The sequence below is a fragment of the Pyrgilauda ruficollis genome, unplaced genomic scaffold (genome assembly GCF_017590135.1).
Source record: "Pyrgilauda ruficollis isolate IOZ18807 unplaced genomic scaffold, ASM1759013v1 scaffold23, whole genome shotgun sequence".
Lineage (NCBI taxonomy): Eukaryota > Metazoa > Chordata > Aves > Passeriformes > Passeridae > Pyrgilauda > Pyrgilauda ruficollis.
In genome coordinates this window covers 15,722,909-15,748,819 of record NW_024522539.1, presented here as the reverse complement: position 1 = coordinate 15,748,819, position 25,911 = coordinate 15,722,909, and the positions used below count along the sequence as shown (strand labels likewise).

Here is a 25,911-nt window from a genome sequence, read left to right as displayed (position 1 = left end):
GGCTCCCGCCCCGCGCCCGGAGACCGGCGGGAGCAGAGCCCGCCTCACCTGAGGGCTCGGAGCTCCCTCTCACCTGGGCCTGAGGGAGAAGCACCTCCGCCGGCCGCAGCCCTCACCCAGGCGGTGAGGCAGCGTCGTTCTCGCTCTGCCCGCCCGGCACCGCGGCGGCCAGGGCACGGCAGCTCCTCGGGGGAAGGAGGAGGAGAAAGAAAGCCGGAGCAGCCCCTCGGGGAGGGGAAAGACCCCTCAGGGCAGGGCAGGGCAGGACAGGCACACCACCAGCGGGGGCGCGAGGCGCCCCTCAGGCAGCGCGCGGGGCCGCGCGCGCCCAGCGGAGCCCCCGGAGCCTCGGCAGGGCCGGGAGCTGGGCGGCCGAAAGGCGAGGGCGCGGCCCGCAGGTGTGGAGAGCAACCGCGACCGCCCGCGGAGCGCGTCGTGCCAAGCGCTCACAAGTCCCGGAATCCATTAGGTGGGAAAAGACCACTGAGGTAATCGAGTTCCATCTTAAGTTCGATCACCAGCTTGTCAAACAGACCGTGTCACTGAGTGGTGCCAGACGTTTCTTGGACGTCTCTAGAGATGGTGACTCCATCATCTCCCTGGGCAGCCCGTTCCCATCTCTAATCACCCTCTATGTGAAGAAATTCCTCCTAGTGTCCAACCAAAACCTCCCCTGGCATAGTTTAAGACTATGTCCTCTTGTCCTGTTACTGGTTGCCTGAGAAAAGAACGCGACGCCCACCTGGCTGCAGCCTCCTTTCAGGCAGTTGTGAAGAGTGATAAAGTCACACCTGAGCCTCCTCCAGGCTAAACACGCTCCGCTGTTCCTCACAGCACCTGTGCTCCAGACCTCTCCCCAGCAGTATTACCCTTCTGTGGACCCACTCCAGCACCTCAATATCCTCTGTGAATGAGGGGCCCAGAACAGGACACATCCCGAGGTGTGGCCCCACCGGTGCACAGCACAGGGAAAAATCACACCCCTTGTCCTGCTGGCCACGCCATTCCTGACACAGGCCAGGGTCCAACACCAGCAACACGAACTGCTGTAGCAGCAAAGGAGACTCAGGGTTTCCCTCACACAGCTTGTATAATTTGAACAGTTCTAACACTATTAGAGTTGTGTAAATGCTTTTCACTCCAGTATATTGATACAAATATGAGAAAAGAAATACCTAGTCCAGTTTAGGTCCCTTACATGAATTAGTGCCATATATACTGGGGCCTCTGTAAAACTGCAACAGTTGAAAGTCATGCAGTTAAAATAATTTCACCTGATTTAGTTGAAGTACAGTCATTAGTATATATTTTTGCTTGTATACAGCTGGTTTTGCCTTTCAGAGTAATCTTGCTCCAACAAATTAACCTTGAGACACTAAACTCAATGCATGGTGACACAGTCCAACACAGCTACACAGCTTGTATCAGTGCACTTGGTGGGCATGTTCAAGGCAGTCTATAGATATAAAACCCAACCAGATTACTTTATACACCCACCCTACAGAATTAAAAGCATCACAATTTCAACATCCCTAATAGTTACCCTGAGCTGTGCCAGCTTTATCAGACAAGAGGTGTTTGCTCTGTTAACTAAAATAGAGGCTACACAGGATTTGCCTTATAACTTGCCAATACTTGACAATATTATGAGTTTTACGAGTTATTGTTGTCATCTGCTACTAAAGAGAGACTATCCAACCTGTTATTAAAAGAAGTGATAACTAAAGGGGTTTTTTTGTGGTTTAGAGGTGCTTTTGCACATCTTTGTTACCTATGAACAGCCATAATATTTACATAAAGAGCAGTTTGGGGTGTTTTGGTTTGTCAGCTTTTTTGTTTGGTTTGGGTTTTTTCCTGGCCTTTTACTACCATGATGATAAGCTTCCAACAATGTGGTTTTCCCTGTGTGGCATACAACCTAAACTTCCCTCTAAAAAAATACATAATGATGTATTTCATTCTTCTCCTCATGCAGTATTATCCTATTTCCTGGCTGCAATACTGCATCAAGAGAAACTTCTTGTACACCATGGCTATTTTTGATTGCCTTATCTTTTTCTGCCTTCAGTTTTAAACCTTTTCCTAACCTGTGTGTTCTCTTACATAGTAACAGCCAAGGCCACAGTTCTCTTACATAGTAACATGCAAGGCCACAATTCCAGTCTGTTGCCCTTGTCATTTCTGTGTTCCTGTTTCCTCTGGGCTCACAGGAAAGCTGTTTAAATCTCTGTGCCGCATTGACCTCCAAATAACTCCTTTGAAATATCTGCAAAGAGATTTCAGCAAAATGTCAGTAAAAGTTACCCCCAAACCCAAAGAACAAAATTTCACTACAGCGTGGAGTGCAATGTCAAGACCAGGCTCCCCTGTATCCTTTCAGTGTCTTGCTCCTTCCCAATACATCTGTGTGTCTGGACACATTTACTGTCTCCCTTTGTGCCCAGCTGGTGACTTGCTTTGGGGCAAACCAGGTTTTTTTCCCCCCCTATATTTGCATCATTTCAAATACAAGGTGGTCTGAACACACACCTGTATTCTGCAGTAAGAATCCTTGATAAAACTAATGCAATAATAAATGAAATATTCTGTCAATCTGTCATGTGAGGATTCAGCTTTTTTTTATTTCAGTAATAATTCTAGGCTTTATTTGTATTCAGAGAATATTTTGAAAGTAAGGCATTCTGTTGGACACCTGACTTCACTTCTAAAGTTGTCTTTTCCTGCCATCCCAGCGATTCTAATACTTTATCTTTCCATCTTCTTATTAGCAAATCCTAGAACTTTAGGGTAAGTGTGTTTTATCAGAGCAAGAATTACAACAATCTAATGTCCTTCTTCAAAGTGGGTGTGGTGTGTGAACATCAGGGATGTTCTCTAGTGGTTTTCCTTTCCCACAGGTCAGGAGACAGACATTAAATGATCTCCCAAAACAGTCACGAAGCACCCTCCCAAACTATCCCTAAATGCTGTCATACTTGTCATACTTGTTCACAACCCTCTGTTAATCCTGGTACTGCAACTACTTTAGCATTCTGGCCCTCAAAAGATCCTGTGGATGAGAGCAGCACTGGCATATTTACTGATGTTTTGGGTGAACCAGTCTGTGTGCAATGAAGTACATTATAAACAATTTTCTCATCTGTCATGTCAGATACATTTTAAATCACTGTCTCAGAGCTAGTCCATTAAAGTGTAGCCTAAATCATACCCAAGCCTGTAAACTAGATTCTCTGTGTGTGACAAGACTATTTTAATAATTACACTGGATAGTTCAGAAAGATATATTGAAGACATTTATAAAAGTGACCTTTATAATAAGTCACATTTACCCTTGGTAAGGAATACTGAGCAAAGCTCAGCATTGCCAGTATTACTTTAGCATTGCAGGTGGGGATGATTCTGAGTGCTCTCACAGTCCTCAATGGCCCTGACCAACCTCACCTGGGGCCTCCACCCACACGCCCTGCCCTCGTGGCCCAGGTGCTCAATATGAGATCAGTCCTGGCACTGGGGCTTTTTGGCTCTGCTTCATTGGTGTAAGTTTCTCTAGAAATTTGGGTTCTTTGTTAAACTTGTCTGTTCTCCTGATGCCTGTCATGTAACTCTTAATTGTGTCTTGTAGGGTGGCTTCTGGATTTTTTCTTGTTTTGCTGAGAGTGGTTTTGGTTGGGGTTTTGTTTTGTGGTTGGTTTGAGGTTTTTTTTTGTTTGTTTATTTCTTTTGTTAAAATCTTTGGACTAGGGAATACTGAAGTTTCTTGGTGTAGGTGGTTCTGGTATCCTACCAGTCTTACTAGGAAGTTTCTATGGGGAACCAGTCCAGGTTTGTGGTGCTAATTCAGACAGGTTCTTTTTGTTCTGCTCCCTTTAGTTACAATAAACAAGTGGGTTGTAATCTAGACTTTATATTATTGAAGTTGCAACTTCTTCGTTTGAAATTTTTTCTTTGCTCTTCTTGACATCTATTTAAGTGTTCATAGAAAGATTACTAATTTATTTGGGGTTTTTGTACTCTTCTCTGGATCATTATAACTTTATGCTTTTCAAAATCTATTGCAGCCCTCTCTAGTGTCTTTTTAGCTTTAATTTGTGAAACCGATTAGTTCTGTAGCTGATCTCTGCTATTCTGATACTGAGCTGATTAATTTCTAATTGGTATTTGTATTTAAGCTTTTAATTTTCTCTTTGAGCTCCTCTTTACTAGCTGAGTTTATTGACAGTGGAGCATATCTTCAGATTATTCCCATCATTCTGGATTCTTGAGACTCTTTCTCAGTACTCACAGGTATGCAGTGCTTAGTTTGCTGGTTTGGTGTTTTCTTGATACCATGATACCTGGTATTGTGAGCAGTTCCTAACTTTGTGAAGAATAAATTATCTCTGCTCCCTTGAGGCTTATTGCCGTCCTCTGACTTCATCAGAGTCATAACAATCTCCTCTCTGCCCTCCTTGGGCAATATCCCAAAACCTCCCTGAGCTGAGGGGCAGCAAAAACAGGTGGGCAGGGCATGGGGAAGGAGGATGGCTCTGATTTTCTTCCCCATTGCTTACCCGCACTTGTAGCTGCCAGGTATCCACCAGCAGGTGTAAAATAGCATGTGCCACATCTTGTGTCCAACATTCAGTGAAGGTTTTGTGTGTGTGAGAGGGAAGTCAATTTGTGGGTGACAATTTTGCTGCTTTGCCTGGTGTACATACTGTTTTCCTTTTTGGTTATTCAATACCATTGCACTATAGAAAAACCACAGCTTTACTGTGCTACAACAACCGTGTTCTTAATTTACTTGGTCTTCTTTATTCTTGTAATAATTGGTCCTATCTATAAACTTGTCACTGGTCCTGCTAAAGATCCAGTTGTGTAAGGAAGTAGGTCGTTACTTAGAGGCATTACAGCATTGCTGAATTTTACTCTTCAGATTTGCACAGTAACTTTTAGAAATTTTTTTTTAGAAAAAAATTTTCTTTGGCTGTCAGTCCTTTAAAAAGATCTGAAATAACACAAGGGCTCATGTCCCTTTCATCTTATGGTAGAGGATTACAGTATTCTAGGGAATGCACAGCAGTTTAACAGTCTTGCTATGATCTAACAATTTTTCCTAACTCTACTAATTCTAATTATGATGAAAGGACAGTGCATTTTCTGTTAAGGCAGGATCAGCTATCTTAGAAAATTCATTTTCTAGCTTTGTGGTTACAAAAATAAAATATGGGAAAAAAATCATATTTCCCTTTTTATGAGGGTTATATCTACAAAAAAAAAAAATAGCTATTCCTAAATGAGAAAATAAATGTACAGGGTTGGCATTATTGTTAAGGAACACTCAAGACCAAGAGTGCAGAAAACAAAGAGTATTTTGGTACCTAAACTTCAAGGGAACAGCTACAAAAGAACGAATGATAGGATTTTAATTCAGATTGAGTTACCACAGAAAATGTCAGTCCTAGCAAAGGTAATGGGACACAGTTCTGGTGGTGTGGGAGGTCAGGAGATCTAAGAACCAGAGTGGCATCCCTCACAGTTGTGTCTGACACAGCACCCACAGTGGCAGGGTCATAAATTGATCCTGTAGTCAATGTGTCTGGCTGCATTGAGCAGCCAGATTTAATGATTATTTGTATCATCAGAAAAATTCTGATTCCCTACTAGCAGCGTTTTCTGGAATGCTGTCCCTCAGAAGGCAACCCAAGTTGCCTTTTAGTTATACATCTCTGTGGCTTCTGATAAACACATTAACACTTCTGTTTGCAGCTGAGCTACATTCTGGTCTGATGAACACTTCCAGGTTTTCAAGAGTGCTGTAAGAAGAATCAGAAAATGAACATGAGGACTGTTGTTCACAAACCCACATCCATTGAAGTGATAATTCTCAATATGCACAGTAAGTAATACAGAGTCTTTAATGCAGGGATTCCTGAGTAGCAGTATACGTGCTTTACCAGGTTTGTTTTCAAAAACACCTACTAAATTAGTATTGATTTTTAAAAGTATGACCCTATCTTGTTTTCTTGTCCATATCCAGAACATAAAGTTTGCTGTACAAATTTCACATGAAAAAACTTTATTGCAGTTTTAAAATCAGAATTCAGCCTTCTAAATTGCTTGGCTATTAGATGGTGTAATCCAGATTGGATGTGACTTGTATAGAATTATGCTGAACTTTTTGCTTGGTCTGAAATTCATATCATGCAGCCATAACGGGTATTTTTTCAATTGCCTGTATTTTCAGGATGCTGATAAAGCACTGGAACAATGCCAGGTATTTTAGGAAATGCATTGCTGTTTCCCTGGATCACCAGATGTTACAATACATTAACTCTTTTTCCGGAATAAAGAGTAATTTTTATTGTGTTTCTTTAACTAGGGTGATTCAGTGTTGGACAACAATCTTTACCTTTAAAATGAGAGATGTTGTTAGCACCTTACCTAATACTACATTTTATCTAAATTATTTGTTTGAAGACATGTAACTCTGTTTCCTTTTCCTTGTATAATCTCTTTCAATGCATGGTAAGAACTGTGCCCCATTTTTATAAAGTTGTTCTATTCTTCAGAATTATTGGTTATTTATGATTTTTAGCAAAAAAAGTCTTTAAAAAATGAAACACAGACTTGGATGTATTTAAATGAATCCAGCATGTGCATTGCATCTGTGTGGTACCAGAGGAGAGAGCTGTAGCTGACACAGGATTATTTCCTGCTGGAGTTCTGCCAAAGAAAAATTGGTGTCATTCTCACTATTCTTTATTGCAAGTAGTCTCTAATGTGTGTGTTTAATAAAACAAACATCTGGGCCCATAGGGTAAACTCCCTGTGTACCAGCAGTGTAACTCTTCCAAATCAATTTTTATTTGCAAACTTTTCACTCAAGCAAAACCATCCTGAAGTATCTGCTTTGGGGCTGTGTGCTACTTTAGTGCTACTTTAGCACTACTTGGGTGAGGGTCCATGGTGAGGCAGAGTCCCCAGGCAGATGCAAAGGAGAGCTGCTTTATTGCAAAAACCAGGCCTTTTTAAGCAGTCAGCCCATTATCAGTTACATGGTTTTAAAGCATAACAAACATAACTCAACCAACCACCATACACCACAATGTGAACACATGGTGGTTATATAACTTGTTTTTCTACCCCTAATTCAGCTGAGTCTCTTTCCCACAGTCCTTTTCTACTCAGCCAAAGTAACAGGCCTGAGCCATGATTTTACAAGGCCTTCCTTTTGTAAAGTTTTACTTGTCAGTAACACGTGGGGTTTGAGGAGCTGAAGTATTAGATAAGCTTTGTTCCTTCCTCTGCTTCCCATTCAGTTGCTGTTCTCTTTATGGCCACACTGGGATTTCCATGGCATGGCCCCAGGCTTGTGCAGGCAGCCAGCACTGCTGCGTCTATTGATCTCCTCTGGAGAGCCAAGGAATGAAATCACAGGAAAATGGAGCTGTGTTTTGGGATGGTTACTTCTAAGATAAGGCATGTGGTAGGTCAGAGTACAGGAAGGCATTTGTCATCTGTGCTGTCAGGAAGCTGCTTACATTGATTCCTCAGTCTGTTTCTTCCTGCCTGTTTCTGGTGCTTTCCCTTGTCCTTGTACCTTGATGCTTAACAGCTGGAGTGGGTGCTGCACTCAGGGGTAAGGTGAGCTGTGAGCAGGGGCAGGTGGGCTCATGTGTACTGCACAGGCTTGTGATTCTGGCCTTTTCCAAGGCAAGAGGGAAGCCCTGCCAAGGGCTTCTGCTGTAGCACTTACTGACTGTAGTTTAAACTAACTTTTCACACACCTGAGATTCTGGTTGGGTGTCTTTCCAGATAGTTGTATTCCTGTTGGGTGTCTTGTTTTGTTTTTTTTTTTTTTAAGTGAACCATATCCTCAAACCTGCTCAAACAGTAGTAGCAAAAATATTTTTTTCCTTTTTGTTAAGCAGTGTATGTACATAAAAGCACAAGTTTCATGTGGTAGAAATATGCCAGTGCTTTTGCCCAATGTTATTTTACTGTATTGATGACAAATAGTAAAATCTGAGGGGGAAAAATAAGTGGGGGGAGAGGGTGGGCAAAATATAAGCAAACTTCTTCCTTGTAGCTGATGGCAATGCTTTGAATAGCCTTGAGCTCTGAAAGGGATTGTAGTATGTGGGCAGAATTTTGCTCCAGAAACAAAGAGGTTGCATAAAACTAGGCAGTTGATAACTTTGAGGATAAAAGGGGTTCCCATAAAGAAGGCAGTAGATTTTTGAGAATCTGTCTTTTACAATAAAGTCTTAGGTCAGTTTATCAGTGCTATCTAAATGGGTGAAAAATGCAACATTATAAAAACCTGATGAAGTAGATCAGCTTTTACAAGGTCTGTGTGGGAAGAGAAGAGCCACTTCTGCCATTAAGTGGGAGACTACAATTATACATAATTGATAATTCTGCATAATGTGTCTTAAGGATAAGTGTGCATGTGGAGTCCTTGTCTGGCAGTGCTGAGCAAGCAACCTCTACCTGTGTGCATGTTCTTTGTGCACATCAGGATGGCCTGTATTTAACTGAAGTGATGTCTAGATCTTGCAGCATTCTTGTTTGCAGAGGCATTTTCTAGACATTTGTGCTAGTGCTGTTATTTCTGCTTCCTGCTCTAATCAGAGCACATCATTTTGTTCATGCATATGAAACCAGGTTTATAAGAATAACAGTCTCAACCAAGTAATTAATAATTTCTGATTATGATTGTCAGGTTCATATATAATTGTCTTTTTAGCCATGGGAATAGAAATTTAATTTTCCCTCAGTAAAATGAATAATTTGTACACTTTGTATGACAGCACGGACAGCACGTAATTAATATAATATTCCATGTATTTTATATTTTTATAAAAATAGATCAGTGCATCCTTTTTGTCCTATAAAGCTTTATCTTAGACTGTTTTGAAAGTAAGCTGCCTTTTCTGTGACTTCATTGATAAATCTCTTGATTGTTATGGTCTTTTGTTGTTCTATTAAGTCAATAATGATTGAAAAGTCGTTTTAAAATTATAACAGCAGTTACTAATGAGAACTGTACTACTTCAGACATACCTGAGATCTGGGGGCAACATAAATCAGCCATGACTCTAGATTTTATGCTCTGCTGTGTGACACCTTTGGACTTTCTGGTTTTGGGGCACATTTTGGCACTCAGGGTTGGCCTAATTTATGTTCAGTTGTCCCATCTCCTGCTGGGTGGTGGGAAGTCAAGGATGGCTGGCACTGCTCCTTCTCCCACGCTCTGCTTCAAGCACAGATCCCCTCTATTTCTCTAGGAAGCCCCACTGCCAGCCCTGAGCTGCCATCTACCCCCTTCTTGGGACATTATTCCCTGGAAGGGGCCACGTTCATTGCTTTTGTGCTGCTTGTAATGCAAATGAGGTGGGGTGCCCTGGAGCAGTTAATGTACCCTGCTATACCACTGGAACAGGGCTAAGCATTCCCCAACCTTTTCTTTTTCATTCTAGAGATCTCATAACAGAAGAGTCTTTAAATCTACTAATTGTAATCAGGGCTTGTGTATTTGGCAGTTTTCCCTTACTCCCTGACCAGCTTTACTGTTTCTGCCAAGCCACCCCTTCCTTCCCACAGCTGAATGCTTTGCAAGGCTGGGCCTGAGACAGCTTGTCCCAACTCTGGAAGATGGACCCATGGATTTCTTCCTACAGATATAATGAATTCTACAAAATTATTTGCTCTTTTTGGATTGTATTTATGACCTAAAGAGCAAAATTCACTGTTTAAGTGCAGACCTGCATTCCTTCCAGAATGGATTAGTCTTCATTGTGCTATATGCTCCTCCTCCTTATCTTGCAGGAAGGGGGAATGAGAGATCTGGAGCTTTTGTGTGCATAAATCCCTGATGTTTTACTTGCTGGAATGTATTGCATATGAGCATGCACTATTACACATTTTGTGGTCAATTGCTAAGAAAAAATGTATCCCAAAGCAAGGGAGCAGTGCAAGTTCTCTTATATCACTCTAGCCTTGTGCTCATGAAGTGTGTTGAGAGATTTCTTAAGTGTAGTACATCTTTTTTAATTATGAAGAATGAACTGAGACTTCACTGGGGTGTGTATCCTGATGGGAACTTGGTGTCTTAGGTTTTACATGCCATTCTGCACCCTGCATTGTGCATAGTTGGCTTTAGTGTTTGTATTTTTTTTCAAGTACCTTTGGAACAATTTGATAATTTAAATAAAGCACAAAACAAGTTCTTTGCCTTCTGGATGCAGTAGGTGTCTGTGAGCAGGTGTGTGCATGTACATGCCTGCCTCATTTACCAAAGAGAAGCAATTAGTAGTGACCTTGGCAATTTGGGCAGAGGTGTTTTGGTTTTTTTCTTTTAACATAATGCAGCAGATTTCAGTAACAGTTAAACTCGAGGTGGGAGATGACACATACTGCTCATAATTTTGTTTCAACTTTGCAGGCAAGGTTATTGATAAATAATTTCTAGTGAGGTGAAAGTGTATGCAGAGGTAGAACCCTGAGTTGATTTGGGGTTTTTTTGTACTTTTGAATGAGCCTAATCTCTTAGTGTTTGGCAGGGCCAGATCCAGGCACAGGCAAAGGAGGCAGCAATAGGCATGGCAGAATGGGCTCTGGCAAAGCCCTGAAAACCAGCCTGGCAGCTGCTGCTGCCAGCAAAGGGGATGAGAATGTATGAAACAGCAGCCACTTCAGGAAAAATGGGTCATGTGAGCCTTTGCTGGATCCTGTTCACTTTTCTGTGGCAGAAAAGGCCAGCTCTGTGTGTAATGTGTGCACTTCATCCTCAGGGCAGCACAGGGTAGTTTGCTCATGCTGATAAGAAGCCTTGGGCCAACTCTGGTGGTTGGCTTGCACTCACTGTGTCTTCCAAATAGAATGCATTCAATCACTCATTAGCCACTTCACAAATCAAACAGACAGTGCTTTAAAAACAAGTATCAGAGAAAACTATTGATGAGTAGTGGCAGACACCCATGGATATTTACAGACAGACAAAAACTTAGACCCACATGAAATGAAATACGAAAAATGAGCAGAACAAGTGAGGAGAAACTAATCTGTTCCAGCAGAGCAGCAAGTTGTGGGCTCTTACATGGTGTGCAGACAGAAGTGGCAAGATGGAGAAATGCAGGAGAGTGCTCCAGATGTCAGAGTTGTGGAGAATGCTCTTGGGCTTTTGTGGGCCTTTGTGAAGGGACCTAGAAGCAGCTTGTTCTGAATTGGTGGAGGAAGTGAGGGATAGAGAATAAGTCTATGGGATAGAGAATCAGGTCTATGAATAAGTCATTAATAAGTGTTACTTTTACTTTTCCACAATTCTATCCAGAAGAAATTGTAATAATGTCTCCAGTTGTTGCTGAGTCCAATGAGTAACTTTCTCCAGTGGCACACTTCCAACCATTCTTGTCTTCTGAGCTTTCTGAGATGGAATACTCTTCCCTTGCCCAGAAGTGTCATCTCTTTTGTGGCCACTAAACTGGATTTCCATGTAGGAGTCTAGACTGTAGATTCTCCCAAATATCTAAATAAATGCAATAGAGGCTTATTACACCCTATTAGGTATAGCCACCTCTGTTAGACAAATGCTGATGGATTTAGCAGGAATACTGCCAATCAGGGGCAAAAATGAGTTTCCCCTCACTACTGCTGCTTGAGGAATGATACTGAAGTGCCACAATGTACAGCATTCAGTATCTGGGGATAACTCATCCATGCAGTTACATGCCAATTGCTCTACTCGTTAAAATACTCAAAAACCCCCTACTTTGTTGAATGTATTTTTCACAGAGCTTCAGTAACTGTTGGCACCTTTAGATCCCTTTAGTATTTGTCAGGATTTCTTTGCATTGCCTCTTCCTACCACTCTGACAAAGCTCTGTGTGTCAGATTGTTTTTCTAGGCCCTGATTCAGCAGCCAGCACCAGGATTGAATGTCTCAGCAGTAGCAGCATATTCAGAGTTGTGACTGTGGCAACAGTGAAAATGAAAAACTGGTTAGGTCTAGAGTGACATCCATTTTCTTGGAGGAAAAACAGTCCAATGGGCAAGGATCAGTTTTCTAAAGGAGCCCATCACCTAAAAAGGCCAGTAGAACCCTGCTGCAATTTTGAAATAGCTCAAGTCCTACCAGTCTGTGTCCTATCTATGAAAAAGCTATTTTTTAACTGATTGATGCTGCACCTCTTGAAGCTGATGGCACAAATCCTACTGGAATCTGTGGGGCAGGATTAGGCATTCCCACAGCTTGCTGGTGAGCACTGGCACTCTTGCTGTACTGACAGGGAGAAAATACACAGTGAAGTGATGAGGCAGAGCCCTGTTTTGTGGCCAAGAGGCACTTATGGTGTTGCTGACTTAAGGCCATAAGATGAGGTAGTATCTGAACCCTGGCCTGCCAGACATCAGTTCTCTTTCTGTGCAAGCATTTAGGGAATCTTAAAAATGGCTGGCATGGTGCTGAGGCAACAGCTACGTCCAGAATGAATTGTCCTGTTTTATCAGGTGTTTTTTAGAGAACTGAGGGCTGTAACCTTCATGACACAGTGAGCTGGGCTCTTTCCTTTCACTGCTCCTGAGGTTGCCAGGCAGTTGCAGTACTGCAGCAAGCAGTACTGGACACTACTACTAAGTGTAAGCATTAGTTCCTGCCTTAGGAACGATTTTGGCATTCCTTCAATAGTATGTAACAGTGCCAGTTAGAGATAGCAAGACACTACTACTAAGTGTAAGCATCCTGCCTTAGGAATGGTTTTGGCATTCCTTCAATAGTATGTAACAGTGCCAGTTAGAGATAGCACACAAATTAGAAACACATCTTGCACAGAAATGTTTTGTATCCCTTAAGTGTTTAATTAAATTGTATCCTAATACAAATTTAATCTAGCAGTTCTAGTTGAATTTTACGTAGTGTTACTTTATGCATAGAATTGGAATGGTTTGAGTATTTCATAACCACCTAGGGAGGGAGAAGTATGTGCTGTCCTGCAGCAACAGAACATGCTCTGTAGCTGTGCCAGCCTTTGCCCTCAGAAGCTGGCATGCAAGCTTTGAAGGCATCTCAAGCTCTCCTTAGCAGACAGGACTGGAACTTCTTGTGTATCATGCATGTCTGGGGGTAGGAAGGAAGTAGAAAGGGAAAAAAAAGACCTTTTTCCTAAGTCACTTGTTTAACAAGAGACTTAAGTAATGAGTTAGGTAAAATAGGAGAGATTTTTTTTTTCCTGCTTCTTGCCTCCCTAAACAGAACTTTTTTCTTATTGTTTACTGCAGCCCAGGAGTAACAGATGAGAAAAGGGTTTATAACTGCACTTCATGTACAGGTTTAGCAACGTAGAATCCATTTTGTAAATGTTATGATACTCTTATCTTCCACAGTCTTGCTAAGTTAATGCAGTTTTGTGCACTTCTGTTTCTCAGACACAGAGGAGGACGGGAAGGCTGTGCAGTGCTGCAGTACAATGTGGAGTCACCTGTGCCACAGTGGTAACAAGAAATGTGTGTGCCCCAAACACACAGCAGAAGGGTCAGCTCCTCCTTTGCCTAGGAGAGTAAAAGGGATGTCCCTCCCACCCTGGGAGATGGAAATGTTTGGGCTGCATCTCTTGAATATGCTTGCAATGGTTATATCTCCCTCCTGTGGGGCAGATAGTGGCCTCATTTAGAATTGGCCAAGGAAACTCCCCAGAAGACAGAGGCTGGTACTTGCTTCACCACTTTGAAGGTAACTGCAGAAGCAAACTGATGGGGCTTTCCTTGAGAGTTCAGTCTCTTCAAGTAATAGAGCCTGTTAGCTGTAAGTAGGAGCAGCCTTTTTGTGTTAAGATTTACAATATAGAATCATCTTATACTTGATGTTCACCCTTGTTTTCCTCTCTTTTTATGCTTTGCACTTTGGTAAGGCAGATTTCATTTGCTCAGCTGAAAGGTCTCCAAAGCTGGGCTTGCAGTCTGTTGTGGGCTAATAAGAGCAGCCAAGGTCTTGCATTACCATCATGCTTTTGTGTTGAGGCACTGCAGGGTACAGGGACAATGATTACCAGGTACTGAGGTAATGCCATCCCCAGACAGGGGGCATATGCACAGGTCTTAAGTGAGTGTTTCAAGGGGTGTCAGAAAATTAACAATGACATGCAACAAGGGGTCAATCCAGGATGCAGCCTGCTCACTATTGCTTTCCTGTTTGCAAGATAGGTAGTGTGTCCTCAATGCAGCCATCTTCGATGCTTGCTTCATTCCCCATCCTACTCACCCAGGATCTATCAGGCCTCCACTGGGACTCACTTTTCACTTATCTGAGAAAGCCATAAGTCAGATTTCCACCTAAACCCAGATGGGGGAAAAAATGCTTCTTCCAGTGAAAAAGGGGAAATGAGGGTGAAATGGAAATGCCGTAGTGACTAAGTGCTTGAACAAAATGAAAGTACTTCTGTGTACGTGAAGGACTAATGTTAGTGGGGAAATTTAATTTCAAGATAGCATCCAGTTGTATTGCACCAGTATTAAAGGAAGTTGAGGTGGTGAACATAATTTTTTTTTAGTCAAGATCAATAAAGTAATTTTTACTTTCACCTCAAAGTTTAATTTCAGCTCAGGTCTGTGATGTTCCATGTTAGTAACTGGCTTTCTTACTTGAATTTAGGGAAAATACTAACCCTGTAATACTTGTCATTTTAGAGGTAAAGAAAAGGCTTTGACAGGGCTGGTCCCTTGGAATCTCCAGTTACCAGAGCCCCATCCATGCAGACATACAGCTGACCCCTTAAGTCTCAAAGGCTGTGCTGCTCAGATAGCAAGGAGGGCAGGGCCTAGGGGCTGAAGATTTGGTGGCTTTCTGCCCACCCTGATCAGTGGCTGGAATTGACAGTAGCTTGTGAGGGATATTTTGGTGTCTTTTCATGAAGTACTGATTCACATTGCAATACTCAGATGGAGGAGCTTTGGTGAGGTGTGTCGTGACTAAAAGTTGGGGAAGGGGTTGGAGAGAGCTGGCTGATTGACCAGATGTAGCTGGGGAAATGGTGTGTGCCTGAAATCACTACATGCTTTGCTGTATATTTTAGTGAAAAGAACTGAACAGCCAGGGGGATGAATCCAGGAAGGTGTGGAATTGCCTGTGTACACAGACTTGAGTGCAGAACTGTAAAAGCACCTGAGCTGTCAGTGCAAGTCCCATAATTCAGATGCTATTTAAAATCTCATTTCAAGAGACCCTGAGTGTTTATTCCCATCACTGAGTGTGTAAGTACATTTTCAACTCTGTCACTGCACACTTAGCTCTGCTGTGCTTTCCTTTCCTGAAAACAACTGTAAGCACTTTTCATTGAGCTGCTTTGCTTAGGTCTTACTGAAGACAGCAGAAATCCCAATCAGCTTAGAGCCCATCAGGTGTGCAAACCTCGCCCGTGCCAGCCAGCTTGTCCCACTGCAAGGGTGAGCTCCAGTATTTTAGAAGAGGTACAGTCCAGCCCACCACAAGATGTTTCCCAGTTGTATGAGACTGGTGGTGTGCAAGAGCATTGAGTGCTGGGAAAACAGCTATAAACTGGTTACAGTTGGAAACAGCAAATATATTAGACAAGGAGTGGGGGAAGAAAAGGGAGAGCATAACATTAGATTTTCTGTGCATTTTTGACTGTGTAAGGAGTCAGTTACAACTTCATAGTTTTGCAAGGAAATTTGTGCTGCTTCAGAAAACTTGGCCACAGGGCAACAGGGTCTACCAGTCTCACAACTCAAAATCCCTTTTTGGCTCTTGGACAGGTTTTGAAGATGTTTCTTGTGTGCTTAGACACTGCTTCTGCTAAGCAATTCTCTGGGGGAATAGTATCCTCCTGCCCAATATTGACATGCAGCCCTTCCAAAGAGGGGAGTTATGTTAATTGCCAGTTCTGGGGTTTTTCATGTAGGACATTTGAGGGAAAATAATCCCAAACAAAATCCATGAGGTAAGGTGCATTTTGTTTATACTCACTGTTTGGAGTTGTGTTAACTGTGAACAGCTCTCAAGTTTTTGTGGGGACTTTAATACTGGGATACAAAGTATATTGTGCTACTAGAGCCCTGTTCCACACCTCAAGCAAAGGTGTGTACTGGGGAGTGTTTCCTCAAGAGGAAGGAGCCATTATTTCAGGCAGCATGGACAGTTCTGTGCTTCTGCAGTAGCAGGTTTACTTCCCCTATGGTAACTCAGAACTGGGTTTTTCACCTCATGAAGTAGTAGAAAGCTGGGATTTTTATCTGCATTTCTGCAGCTGACTTGTCAAAAGATGTTACAATTAAGCTCACACACATCAGTGCTTTTGAGAAAGTTATGCCCTGTTATTGATAAAGTCAAGGATTGACTTAGAGTCAGTGAGTTGAAAAATCATGTAGTGTATATCTTTATTTCCTTCCCTTTTAAATGAGGTATTCAAGACAGAGCAGTGAGATCTTTACCATCTCACCTTTTGGCAGATTTGTGATGCATTGATTGCTTTAAGATTTCTTATTCTATTTTTGGTTTATAAAATTTCCAGTTCCTTTGTTTGCTTTGTGAATATTGTTAAAATCAGGAGATTCAATAAAACACCTAGAGACAAACAGATGTGGTCATGGGTCTGAATAATTCTGGGAACTCTTAAGTAAACTCATGACATGTTTACTATTTCACTGACAAAACTTATATAAAACATTGACTGGCTATGATCTTAAATTTTCTTTTGAGTTTGTTACATGCCCTGATATCCTGCAGCAAATTAAAGCATCTGAAAAAAACTCTTCTCTTTTACTCTGATTTTGCAAAAATGGAAACCAACAGCTGTTTCAGAGCCAAAAATAAATAAAAAGCATGTAGCAGGTGGTACCATGCATGTACATCTAATTGCAATCTAACAATCTGCAAGCCAGCTACCAAACAGTGAGGAGTGAGATCATAATTTGGGCAGAGAAGGGGAGCAAAGACAATGGGAAAGCAAGAGAAATAGTTTTTTTGGCTCAGGAAATTGGTATCTTTGTATCTTTATAGAGGAGAGGAATGAGTGTAACTAAGAGCAGTGAGTTTTGATATCCTTTTGTTTTTGAAATGTTGTCCTCTTGACTCATCACTGTCTAGAGACACTGGCTATAGATGCCAGAAATAGTGGGGGAATGATGGCATGTCTGGTTCATGGCTCAGTACAAGTAAACCTGATGGATTTGTCAGGTGAGATGCAGCTCGTGGCTCTGAGCATCACACAGAGCAGTTGTGGCTCTGCTCCTGGGCCTCCTCTCACGTACTGTGTGTGTCTGCTCACACCTGTGCTGTGGAGGATCAGATTGTGAACAGCCCTTCTCATTTCCTCATAAAGGAGCTTTCTTAAAGCACTGGGTTTTTTGTGGTGAGGATCTCAAGTGCTCCAGTGAAAGTAATGTTCTGTACGGATAGAAGGACTAATGTGGATAACTCTGGAGTCACAATTTGTAGGCTGGGTCAGAGGGAGCATGGTGTGTATTTGACAGGTGATTCTCTTCTCAGCTGTGCAGTGAAAGTCTGAAGTCAGCAGAATTACACAGAGGTGAAGCAAGCATGACTGAGAGGAGGAAACCTATTCCCAGCTGCTTTCTCTCCAGAGATCTGATGGTGATTTATTTTAGTGCTGTTTTCCACTGATTCCCCCCACAGGGCATAATTTGTTTGCATTTTCTGTGATCAGATCAATCGTCCCTCTTATTGTCAGCTATTCACTGATAGTAATCCTCAGTTAGTTCTTTCTTTTAATGCTATCTTATTGTACAGATAAGCCATAAAGGATTTCTTTGCCTGGAGGACATGTGCTACTAACTTAAACTGATTTAGGAAATGCTTTTCCAGAATTTCACTGGGCAGCACACTGAAGGCATTTTGAAAAAATATTTAAAATTAAAGCATTCAGTACAATAGCACAAGCCCAAGAGTGCGTTTTTCCCTTGTCTGGCACTCCTTTCAGTGGGTGAAATGTACTCCTGCATGGTACCAATAAGATCATATACCTCTGAAACCATCTTTGAAGGGCTTCTGTCAAGATAAGTGTCATAGCATCTCCCTGTTTCCAGGGCAAGACTTCAAAAATGAGAAATCTACAAGCCTGTAGCTTATTTGCAAGTTTTCTTCAGAAAACTTAATCAAGCTCAGGGTCACTAAGGTTCCTCACAACTTCTAAGGGGCTTTGGCTTAGATCTAAGCACAAGCAGAAGAGATCTGAATTATATTCTTAGAGGAGAGGAAATTGTTGACAGGTGAAGTTAGGCTGCTGTTGATGACTTTTAGTCTACGTGAAAGAGCTGATCTTGGAATTCACAATGTGGGTTAAGTATTTGGGGGGCTGAATGAATCACAATCTTCATTGCTTTAGGGAAGGTGCTGAGCAGTAAATTGCCAAGTATAATATTTGAATTAGTTAAGATCAGTTGTTCTTCCCAGTTTCCACTGATCACACATTGATCACAGTAAATAGCAATTAAGAGCAATCAGCACAGAGTGAGGGTGCAGCTGCCATGGAGCTCAGTATTAGGAATAATCAAAACCAGAGTATTGGGCTTATTAGTGCCTGGGCCATTTGCTGGCCTGCAGTTTGCTGAAGAGTTCTGCTTAATTAAAAGCAGCAGGGACAAGCTGATGGCTTTGTGATCCTGGCCCTACAGTCTGAGAGTGCTGGTGGGGCAGACACTGCTGTGGCACAGGGTGGAAGAGCAATCTCAGTCTGGGGGCCAGAGATGGGATCTTCTCTGAAACAGCAGCTTTCAGGTGTGTTTTGCCCCAGAGACACATGAGAGGGGCTGGTCCCTGCCCTCAGCTGATCATCTGCATAATTAATTAATGCCAGGGACAGAAAAAGACTGCTGCCCAGGAAGTCTCTAATTTATGAATTTAGGAGGAAAATACAGAGCCTGCTGGATCACCTGGCTGGTTTCACACTCAGCTCTGAGGATGGTGCTGCCCATCCTGAAGGAAGAGCTGTGCTTCCCACAAGTACAGCCTGGAAAAGGTGTCCTCCCCTCATGCCCCGCCTTTCTTCTCAATGACCTGCCTATGCAACCTCTTGTAAGACTGGTGCTAGAAGAAGCATTTTCCAGAGCTTTCATTGTATTTGTTGTTTTAATTGAGATAAAATAATGGTGAAAGGTACTTGTAAGTGCCAGGAAACAGGAAAGCATCTTCTACTTTACACACTTGGGCAGCAAAAAACCCCACAAGTGTCCTAACAGCTGAAGTATTGGGTTCTGCTTTGGGTGTGTGAAGCCTCCAGTGAAACATGCACTACAAGTAAATTGCAGCCTGTTTTAAGCATTTGCGGTGGAGGAGGTTCCCATGACACAAGTGCCATGTGTTCCACATTGCCTGCTCCAGCAGGAGCCTGCTGGCCCTGGGGGATGAGAGAGGAGGGCTGAGGCAGGATTCAGACTTCAGGCTTGCTTCAGGGAATGAAAGGATGGGGAAGCCAAACAATAAAAGGTTTAATTTTGTTCTCCCCACTTAAGCAAAGCTGCTCACCATGAAACAATTTTTACCCAGTGCCAGAGAATCTGTTATAACCACATGAGCCTATTTCTGCTTTTCCAATGGGAATGTGTGTGACAGCAATAAATGCAAATTATTTTTCTTTGTACAGTAATATCTGGCCATATGTTTAAACTCTGTGTTTAGTAGCAGCAGTTAAACAATTTTTCTCACGCCTAGTGATGCCCGAGTTGGAAGTCATTTTATCAAGGAAAATCCTTGCATTTCTGCCACTCTTCTTGCTTGCTGCTGTGAGCCAGTGTCGTTCTCCTAGCACTTTTAACCTAATTTCCTACACATCTCTGGTTGTAAACCATTAATAGCAGATGTTTAACATGGGAATTCTGGGGTGTGATCCACAACATGCCCCAGAGCTGCTGCTTTATCCCAGGATATAATTATAGTATCCTGTAACTTTTCTTCTAATTTTCCTTTAAATGAAATTTCAGACAATCCATTTCCTCATGGTAACAAAACTGTCACTGTCTGTTTTCACCCTTTCTGCTCCCAAAGACCAAAACCAGCACCTCCACAAAATCCTGAGCCTTTTCCCAAAGCTGCCTGAAGTCTGCAGTGCTCTTTACCTTGATTCCTGGAATCAGATTCCTCTTACCAGTATCAAGTTAATGAATGGATTTTTCCACCCCCACCACTGATAGTCCAAGGGACTGTTCTCCAAATATTTTTTGGGCATTAGTAGCCTTATCTGAGATAAGGGAGGTAATCATAAATCATCTGTGTGAAGCTTTGCAGGGTCAGGGCCATAGCAGGCCCTGTTTTGTAAATGGAAAGTACAAGTGGAAAGCTATCTCATTTCTGAAAATACTCCTGCAGAAACACAACCTAGGGGACAGAAAGCCACAATCTAGAAATGTGGAAATTTTAGAAAAAGAACTGGGGTTTTTTTTTGTGCACAGAAATGCTGAGGACAGCCTAAGGGTGAAGAGTCTAGCTTTGAGCTTTGCTTTGAAGGTTGAACTTCAGTGTACCAGAAGCAACATCTGTTTCTTAATGAGATGCTGCTGGTTAGTGAGACTACTCTGAAATGTTTTCCACTTAAAGGTATGACTCTCATGACTACATGTCCTACCCATCAATATATTGTGGCCAATTCCACCAGTGTGCTGTGCCACCTTCAGGTAGAAGTGTTCAACTAAATTTGACTCTTCAGAGGAAAAAATTACTCTTCAATTATTGGTGAGTTTTCTTTTTTACTATTTAATTTGCAATGACTAGGTCAGGCTGTCTGGAGTAGCAGGCAGACTTCCCCAACCTAGTTCTTGATCTGCCTCCCACTGGGAATGGGCTGGGGGCAAGGGAGGAAAAACAGAGTCCCCACACACAGCTCCATCACAGTATGAGTGCATGGCCTGCAGGCAGCTGCACTTGCTGTTAGGGCTGAGTTTAGAACTCTCCTCCTGCAGTGACATCTCAGTCTTTGTAGCCCATGGCATAGAAAACGATGGGAAGTGATGTTTGCCAACACACCTGTTTTGAGGTGTTCAGCACTCCCAGTCAAGACCCAGCATGTTTTGATGAGGTGAATTATCCTTTTTGAAATGTCCTTGGCTTGCTGCCTTGTTCCTTCTCATGAGCCCTTGTGCAGCAGCAGGCTGCTGCTCCACCACAGGCACGTCATCTGGTGCCTTTATCTCCATACGTGCTATAGGTGCAGGAGACACTGCAGCCAGCCAGGCAGTCCTGAGAGCATGGATGGCAGGAGCATTACAGAGAGATCCTTCCTCTGTTTTTAAGATTGCTTTGGATCTGTGCTCTTTGGAAAAGGACCCCTGTGGGTGTGATTGGACAGGTTATTAAGAAGTTCTTGTGTAATAAAACCTGCCAGTAAGTGTTTTGCAGTGCATAGATGAACCCTGCCATACTTTTGGAAATCACTATCACCTTTTACAAGTTTCTGCATGATTACAGGAGTATTAAGGGCACAGTTGATGAGGAAACTCTCAATATTATTTGTGCAAATCATGGGGCATACCATGTGATGTCTAACTTGACAGCTTTAGCCTTTTGTCTTGAAGAAAGATGGCAATCAGGGAAATCCTAGGAGTTACGCTTCCAAAGAATAACTACTGACATTGTAATACCTGGTTAAGGGCCGTCAGCTCCTGCAGCTCTCCTACCTCTCTCTCCCCTGTAAACCACTGAGAGGGCCTTGCAGGCCCTTGAACCAGCCAGCTTCAACCCTGTTTTGGACTGATGTCTTACCCCGCAGCTCCCCGGCCTCCCGCAGGGCTGGGGCCGGCAGGGGCCGCCCGGTCCCGCAGCCGGAGCTGGGCGGGCACGGACGGACCTTTCCCGAGCCGGGCCACTGTGCCCAGGGAAGTCCGAACGGCAGGAGATAAATCATATCAGTGTCACACGAAGGAAAACTCCCGACTTCTTCCTGTGTTGACAGGAAATTCCATTTCTTTACAGCCCGTGCCCAGATCCCAGGGTTTCACCTGTTGTTGGTACAGGGGTTGTAATAAAGACTTTCCACGAATTATATCCGGTTTAAAAGTGGATTATTGTAGGCACATTTTTTATAACAACAGGAAGTCCTGTTGGCAGCATATTTTAATTATGCTCTGGAGCTAATCAAGGAAAGAATCTGTTCTGAACACAGGAAGCTATATATACACATTTGAGTGCCTATTTCCACGGGGCAGGTACAAGTGCTTAAGCGCTGCTGAACTCCCAGCAAATGAGCAATCTGTTAAGTGTCTATCAGCGCAGGCTTTCATAGGAAGGGGAGGATCCACCACCCCGTGTAAGGCACCTGCTTCCTCTCTGCAGTCACTGGAGGGAGACAGGCAACTGTGATCGTGAGACTGATCATCTCTGGAGAAGCCTGAACTCTTTTCCCTGGCGGTAGAGGAAGAGTAAAGAGACTCAGGAGAAATCACGTACCTATAACAGGGTAGCTATTTGATTTCATCACTGCCTGATGCCAGCTGTGAACTTAGTGCACCTGAGGCTGGTTGCCATGATTGCTGTATATGAACAACTTCTGTGATCTGTTACTGAAGGCAATAAGGTTTCCACTAAAAAGTGCCATTTCCTTAATTTTTCTCCATGTTTAGAGTTATTTTTTTCTTTGGTATTAAAGGCAGAGATGCATAACACATAGAACAAGCCCACTTACTCTTTGGAAACTACACGGTGTGTAATGCATGATACATGGTATGGTATTGCCTGGTCTGAATGGATAACAGCTAAAAGGTGCACATACTGCTTCCTAAAAGAGAGCATCCCAGCATCTCCAGGAACTCCTCTTAGTACTCTGCTGTAAAGTCTCATAGGCTGGAGAAAGCACTAACCCTCTCCAGAACCCTCTAAATTAGATTGGAGATCTTATTTGAAGCACACCCACATCAAGTAAGTTCATCTAAGTAAACTGCACAAGCTCCTACAACTGAAACGTCACTGGGATGTTTGGGGTGTCCTGAACCTTTGTAAAAAAGCATGGCAGAAAGAATTTTCTTAGATTTTAATCACCAGGAGATTGTTATGCTAATGAAGCCTAACTGGTATAAAAAAATAGGAGAGAAGCAGGGCTTACACCCAGAACACGTGTGTACCCAGCTAAATCTTTCAGCAGGTTCAAAATGTTCCCTGCCCCTGTTGCCCACGGGATTTATTTTCTCTGAGCACATCTCATCTATTTCAAGCACTCTGTAAACATGCACTTTAGCTCTTCAGCGGAAGAGAGGAAGAAGAATCTTATTTGTCTACTATCCCTGTGTTATAGGCTTCAGATGAGTATTTAGCCAACCAGTTTGGCAGGCCTTCCTGACTTTGCATTAAAGATTCCTACTTGCTGCTTGCAGAATAATTACAGAGTTGCAGAGGTCCATTCAGGCTCTGCTGCTTGGTGAGGAACTTCATGGATCCCGCCTGGCTTTGGGCAGGGTCTGTAAAGCGTCCCGAGGGCCTGGGTTTTTGACATGCTGCTTTTCAAGGTGACTTGCCAAAGCATTTCGTGCCTTGTCTTTCTCCTCGCTGCACCTGCATTCGCCTTTCTGTTGGTGCTCAGTATCAGTGATAAGGACGCTGTGTCAGGGTTCCGTAGTCTCGTGTTCTTTGTGAGTAACGAGGGGTTGGACACACATTCGGATGTAGAAGGGTAGCAAAGTTCTCAAATGAGCTTGAAAACCGCAATCCCCACTTCCTACTGCTCTAACCTGGAAAGCTGCCAGGATTCCCAGAAGAAAAGAATCCCCAAGACAATGTTGCTTTTGTCCTGGGTTTGTTAGTTATCTCGAAACACCTCGGGACGCCTCTGTAAGTAGATATTAATCAAAAAAGAACCTGGACGCAGGGAAGGGGCAAGGGGCTGGGGCCGGGCGCGGGCAGCCCCGTCCCCCCGCGCTGGCAGGCGAGTGCCAAGCGCCGGGAACATCCGCTACTCTGTGGGGGCGAAAGAAGACGGTCAAAAAGCTCTTTCCCGTGAGAGGCCCCTTTTGCAAGTCCCTCCCCGTTGCTCCGGGCACGGCCCCGGTGCCCAGCAGAGTGCCTGCAGGGCAGCTGCGGCGCCGCTCTCAGCCTCTACCCTCCGCATGAGAATAGGAGGTGCGGGTGGCAGCCCCCGCCCCTTCCCGCGGCCGGCGGCGCGACTGGGAGGCGCCCGGCGCGGCTACTAAAGGGCCGGCTCGGCGCGGGCTGCGCCGTGCTGCTCAGAGCTGCTGACACCGAGCCCGGGCTGGCAAACAACAAGGCTTGCGCTTGTCAAGGTACGTCCTCTGCTAAGGGAAAAGCACGGTAGGGATTATGCGACAGGGACGTATAATCTCTGGTAGTGACTTGATGCTGTTTTCTCTCTTTAGTGGTTTAGTTCTGTTCTTGCCCCATTTGATTTCGCTAAAGGTAGAAATCATATGGTAAGCAGGGGCTCTTTTGAACGTGGGCTTGTGTTAGTCCTGCCTTGAATGGCACCCTTGTGCCTTGCTTGGCTGCAGTGTATCCAAAAAGGATGTTCATGTACGTTTTCCTCTCTGTGTGTCTGCAGGTGGATTTCTCCTTCAAACTTTTCCCCTTTGAAGACCTCCTGCCCAGCTACAGTGATGTGGTTGTTGGAAAAGATCAGACCATCACATGAAAATGGAAACCTCCCCAGCTCTTCCTTCCTGGGACTGCCACAAGGCCAAAATCTGCCAGAAAAGGCCCAGCTGAGGGCCACTGCTTTTCCACATGTGATCACTCCTGACAGAATCCCTGAATTCTGCATTCCCCCCAGGCTGACCAGCTCTGGCTCCATTAAGGGCAGTGGCTTCCACCAGGATCACGATTCAGTGGATGCAGCTCTTACTTCTGATTATAGCCCCAGCTCTTGCCGACATCTCATTCAGGTGGAAAGTGTTGAAGAGGAGATCTCAGCCCTGGAGGAAGAAAGCACCAATGCAGACCCACAGTCCCAAGCAGCGCTCTCCCTGCCCCACTTTCCTAGAGCCTCCACTTCCTATGGCTTCTGCACTTTGCTGGAGAGTCCCCACACCAGGAGGAAGGAGTCCATCTTCCATGGTGATTCACGTGGGGCTCTGCCCAGCCTGAAGCTGTCTCGATCCAGAGCTAACACATTCAGTGGCAAAGGGAGCATGTCTAATCCCATTGCTATCAGCTTTGCTTCTGTGAGACTGCCGCCTAAGCATCTCTCTCTGCATAGGCAAGGCGCCTGTGACAGCGACACTGCCTCTTCCAGTGATTCCTCTCCTTTCAGTTCTCCACTTCTCAGCAGGTCACCTCCCAGACCCTGCTCCCTGATCAAAGCACAAAGTCAGGAGGGATTGCTCTGCAGAGCACTGAAAGACAAAAGCAAACACAGTATGCCCAGGAACAATTCTCTCTCTACAGAGGAGAGCAGCTCCACTGATAACAGCCCCAGTGCCATCAGGAGGGCCTCTGAGGGGCTGCTTGGCATACGGGGCTTTAGCACCTCCTGTTCTCCCATGTTTCCAGTGGACCTGAGCTGCAGTCGGGAGAGACTGGTGGGAGAGAGTACTGTGGTAATGGACAAGGGAGGCATGTTGAGGCTGTCAGCTGAATACTGCTCAGAGAATGAGAGGCTGCGGATCCGCCTGATCAGTGCAGAGGGTTTATATGATGATTCTGTGGAGCCCAAAACCATAAACTGCTGTATCTCCTTCTCCCTGGTGCCAGGGAAAACACAGAAGCAGAGAAGCACAGTTATAAAGAGAAGCAGAAATCCCATCTTCAATGAGGACTTCTTTTTTGATGGCATTGCAGAAGAAGAGCTGTACAGGCTCTCTGTCAGGATGAAAGCAACAAATAAAGGGTGCAGTATGAAACGGGATTATACCTTAGGAGAACGGGAATTGTCTTTAATGAGTATGTTGGCAGTGTAGTGCTTCAAATATTCAAACAAATTGTCTTCTGAAAGTTTTCTACTAAATAAACTTTTAGGTTGACTTTTA

General features: G+C 43.7%; 2 protein-coding genes across 5 annotated transcripts in view; one reads left to right on the top strand and one right to left on the bottom strand.

Moving 5' to 3' along the window:
• The window catches only part of TLN2 (talin 2), a 142,992-nt gene extending 142,826 nt beyond the window's left edge, over positions 1-166 (bottom strand). Inside the window, exon 1 of the mRNA XM_041468778.1 lies at positions 49-166. The gene's annotated coding sequence lies outside the window, so the exon portion shown is untranslated. The remainder of the gene's footprint in view (positions 1-48) is intronic.
• Positions 166-25,911, top strand: LOC121354297 (C2 calcium-dependent domain-containing protein 4C-like). 4 transcript variants are annotated; one of them, XM_041468785.1, is made up of 3 exons: positions 406-469; positions 5,749-5,878; positions 24,489-25,911. In XM_041468785.1, exon 3 carries the CDS (start codon positions 24,544-24,546, stop codon positions 25,840-25,842), a length of 1,299 nt encoding a protein of 432 aa, XP_041324719.1. In that variant the 5' UTR covers positions 406-469; positions 5,749-5,878; positions 24,489-24,543; the 3' UTR covers positions 25,843-25,911. The 4 variants fall into 4 exon arrangements, with proteins under 4 accessions (XP_041324720.1, XP_041324719.1, XP_041324718.1 ...); XM_041468784.1 differs by having other exon boundaries at positions 412-488; XM_041468786.1 differs by lacking the exon at positions 5,749-5,878 and having other exon boundaries at positions 166-488.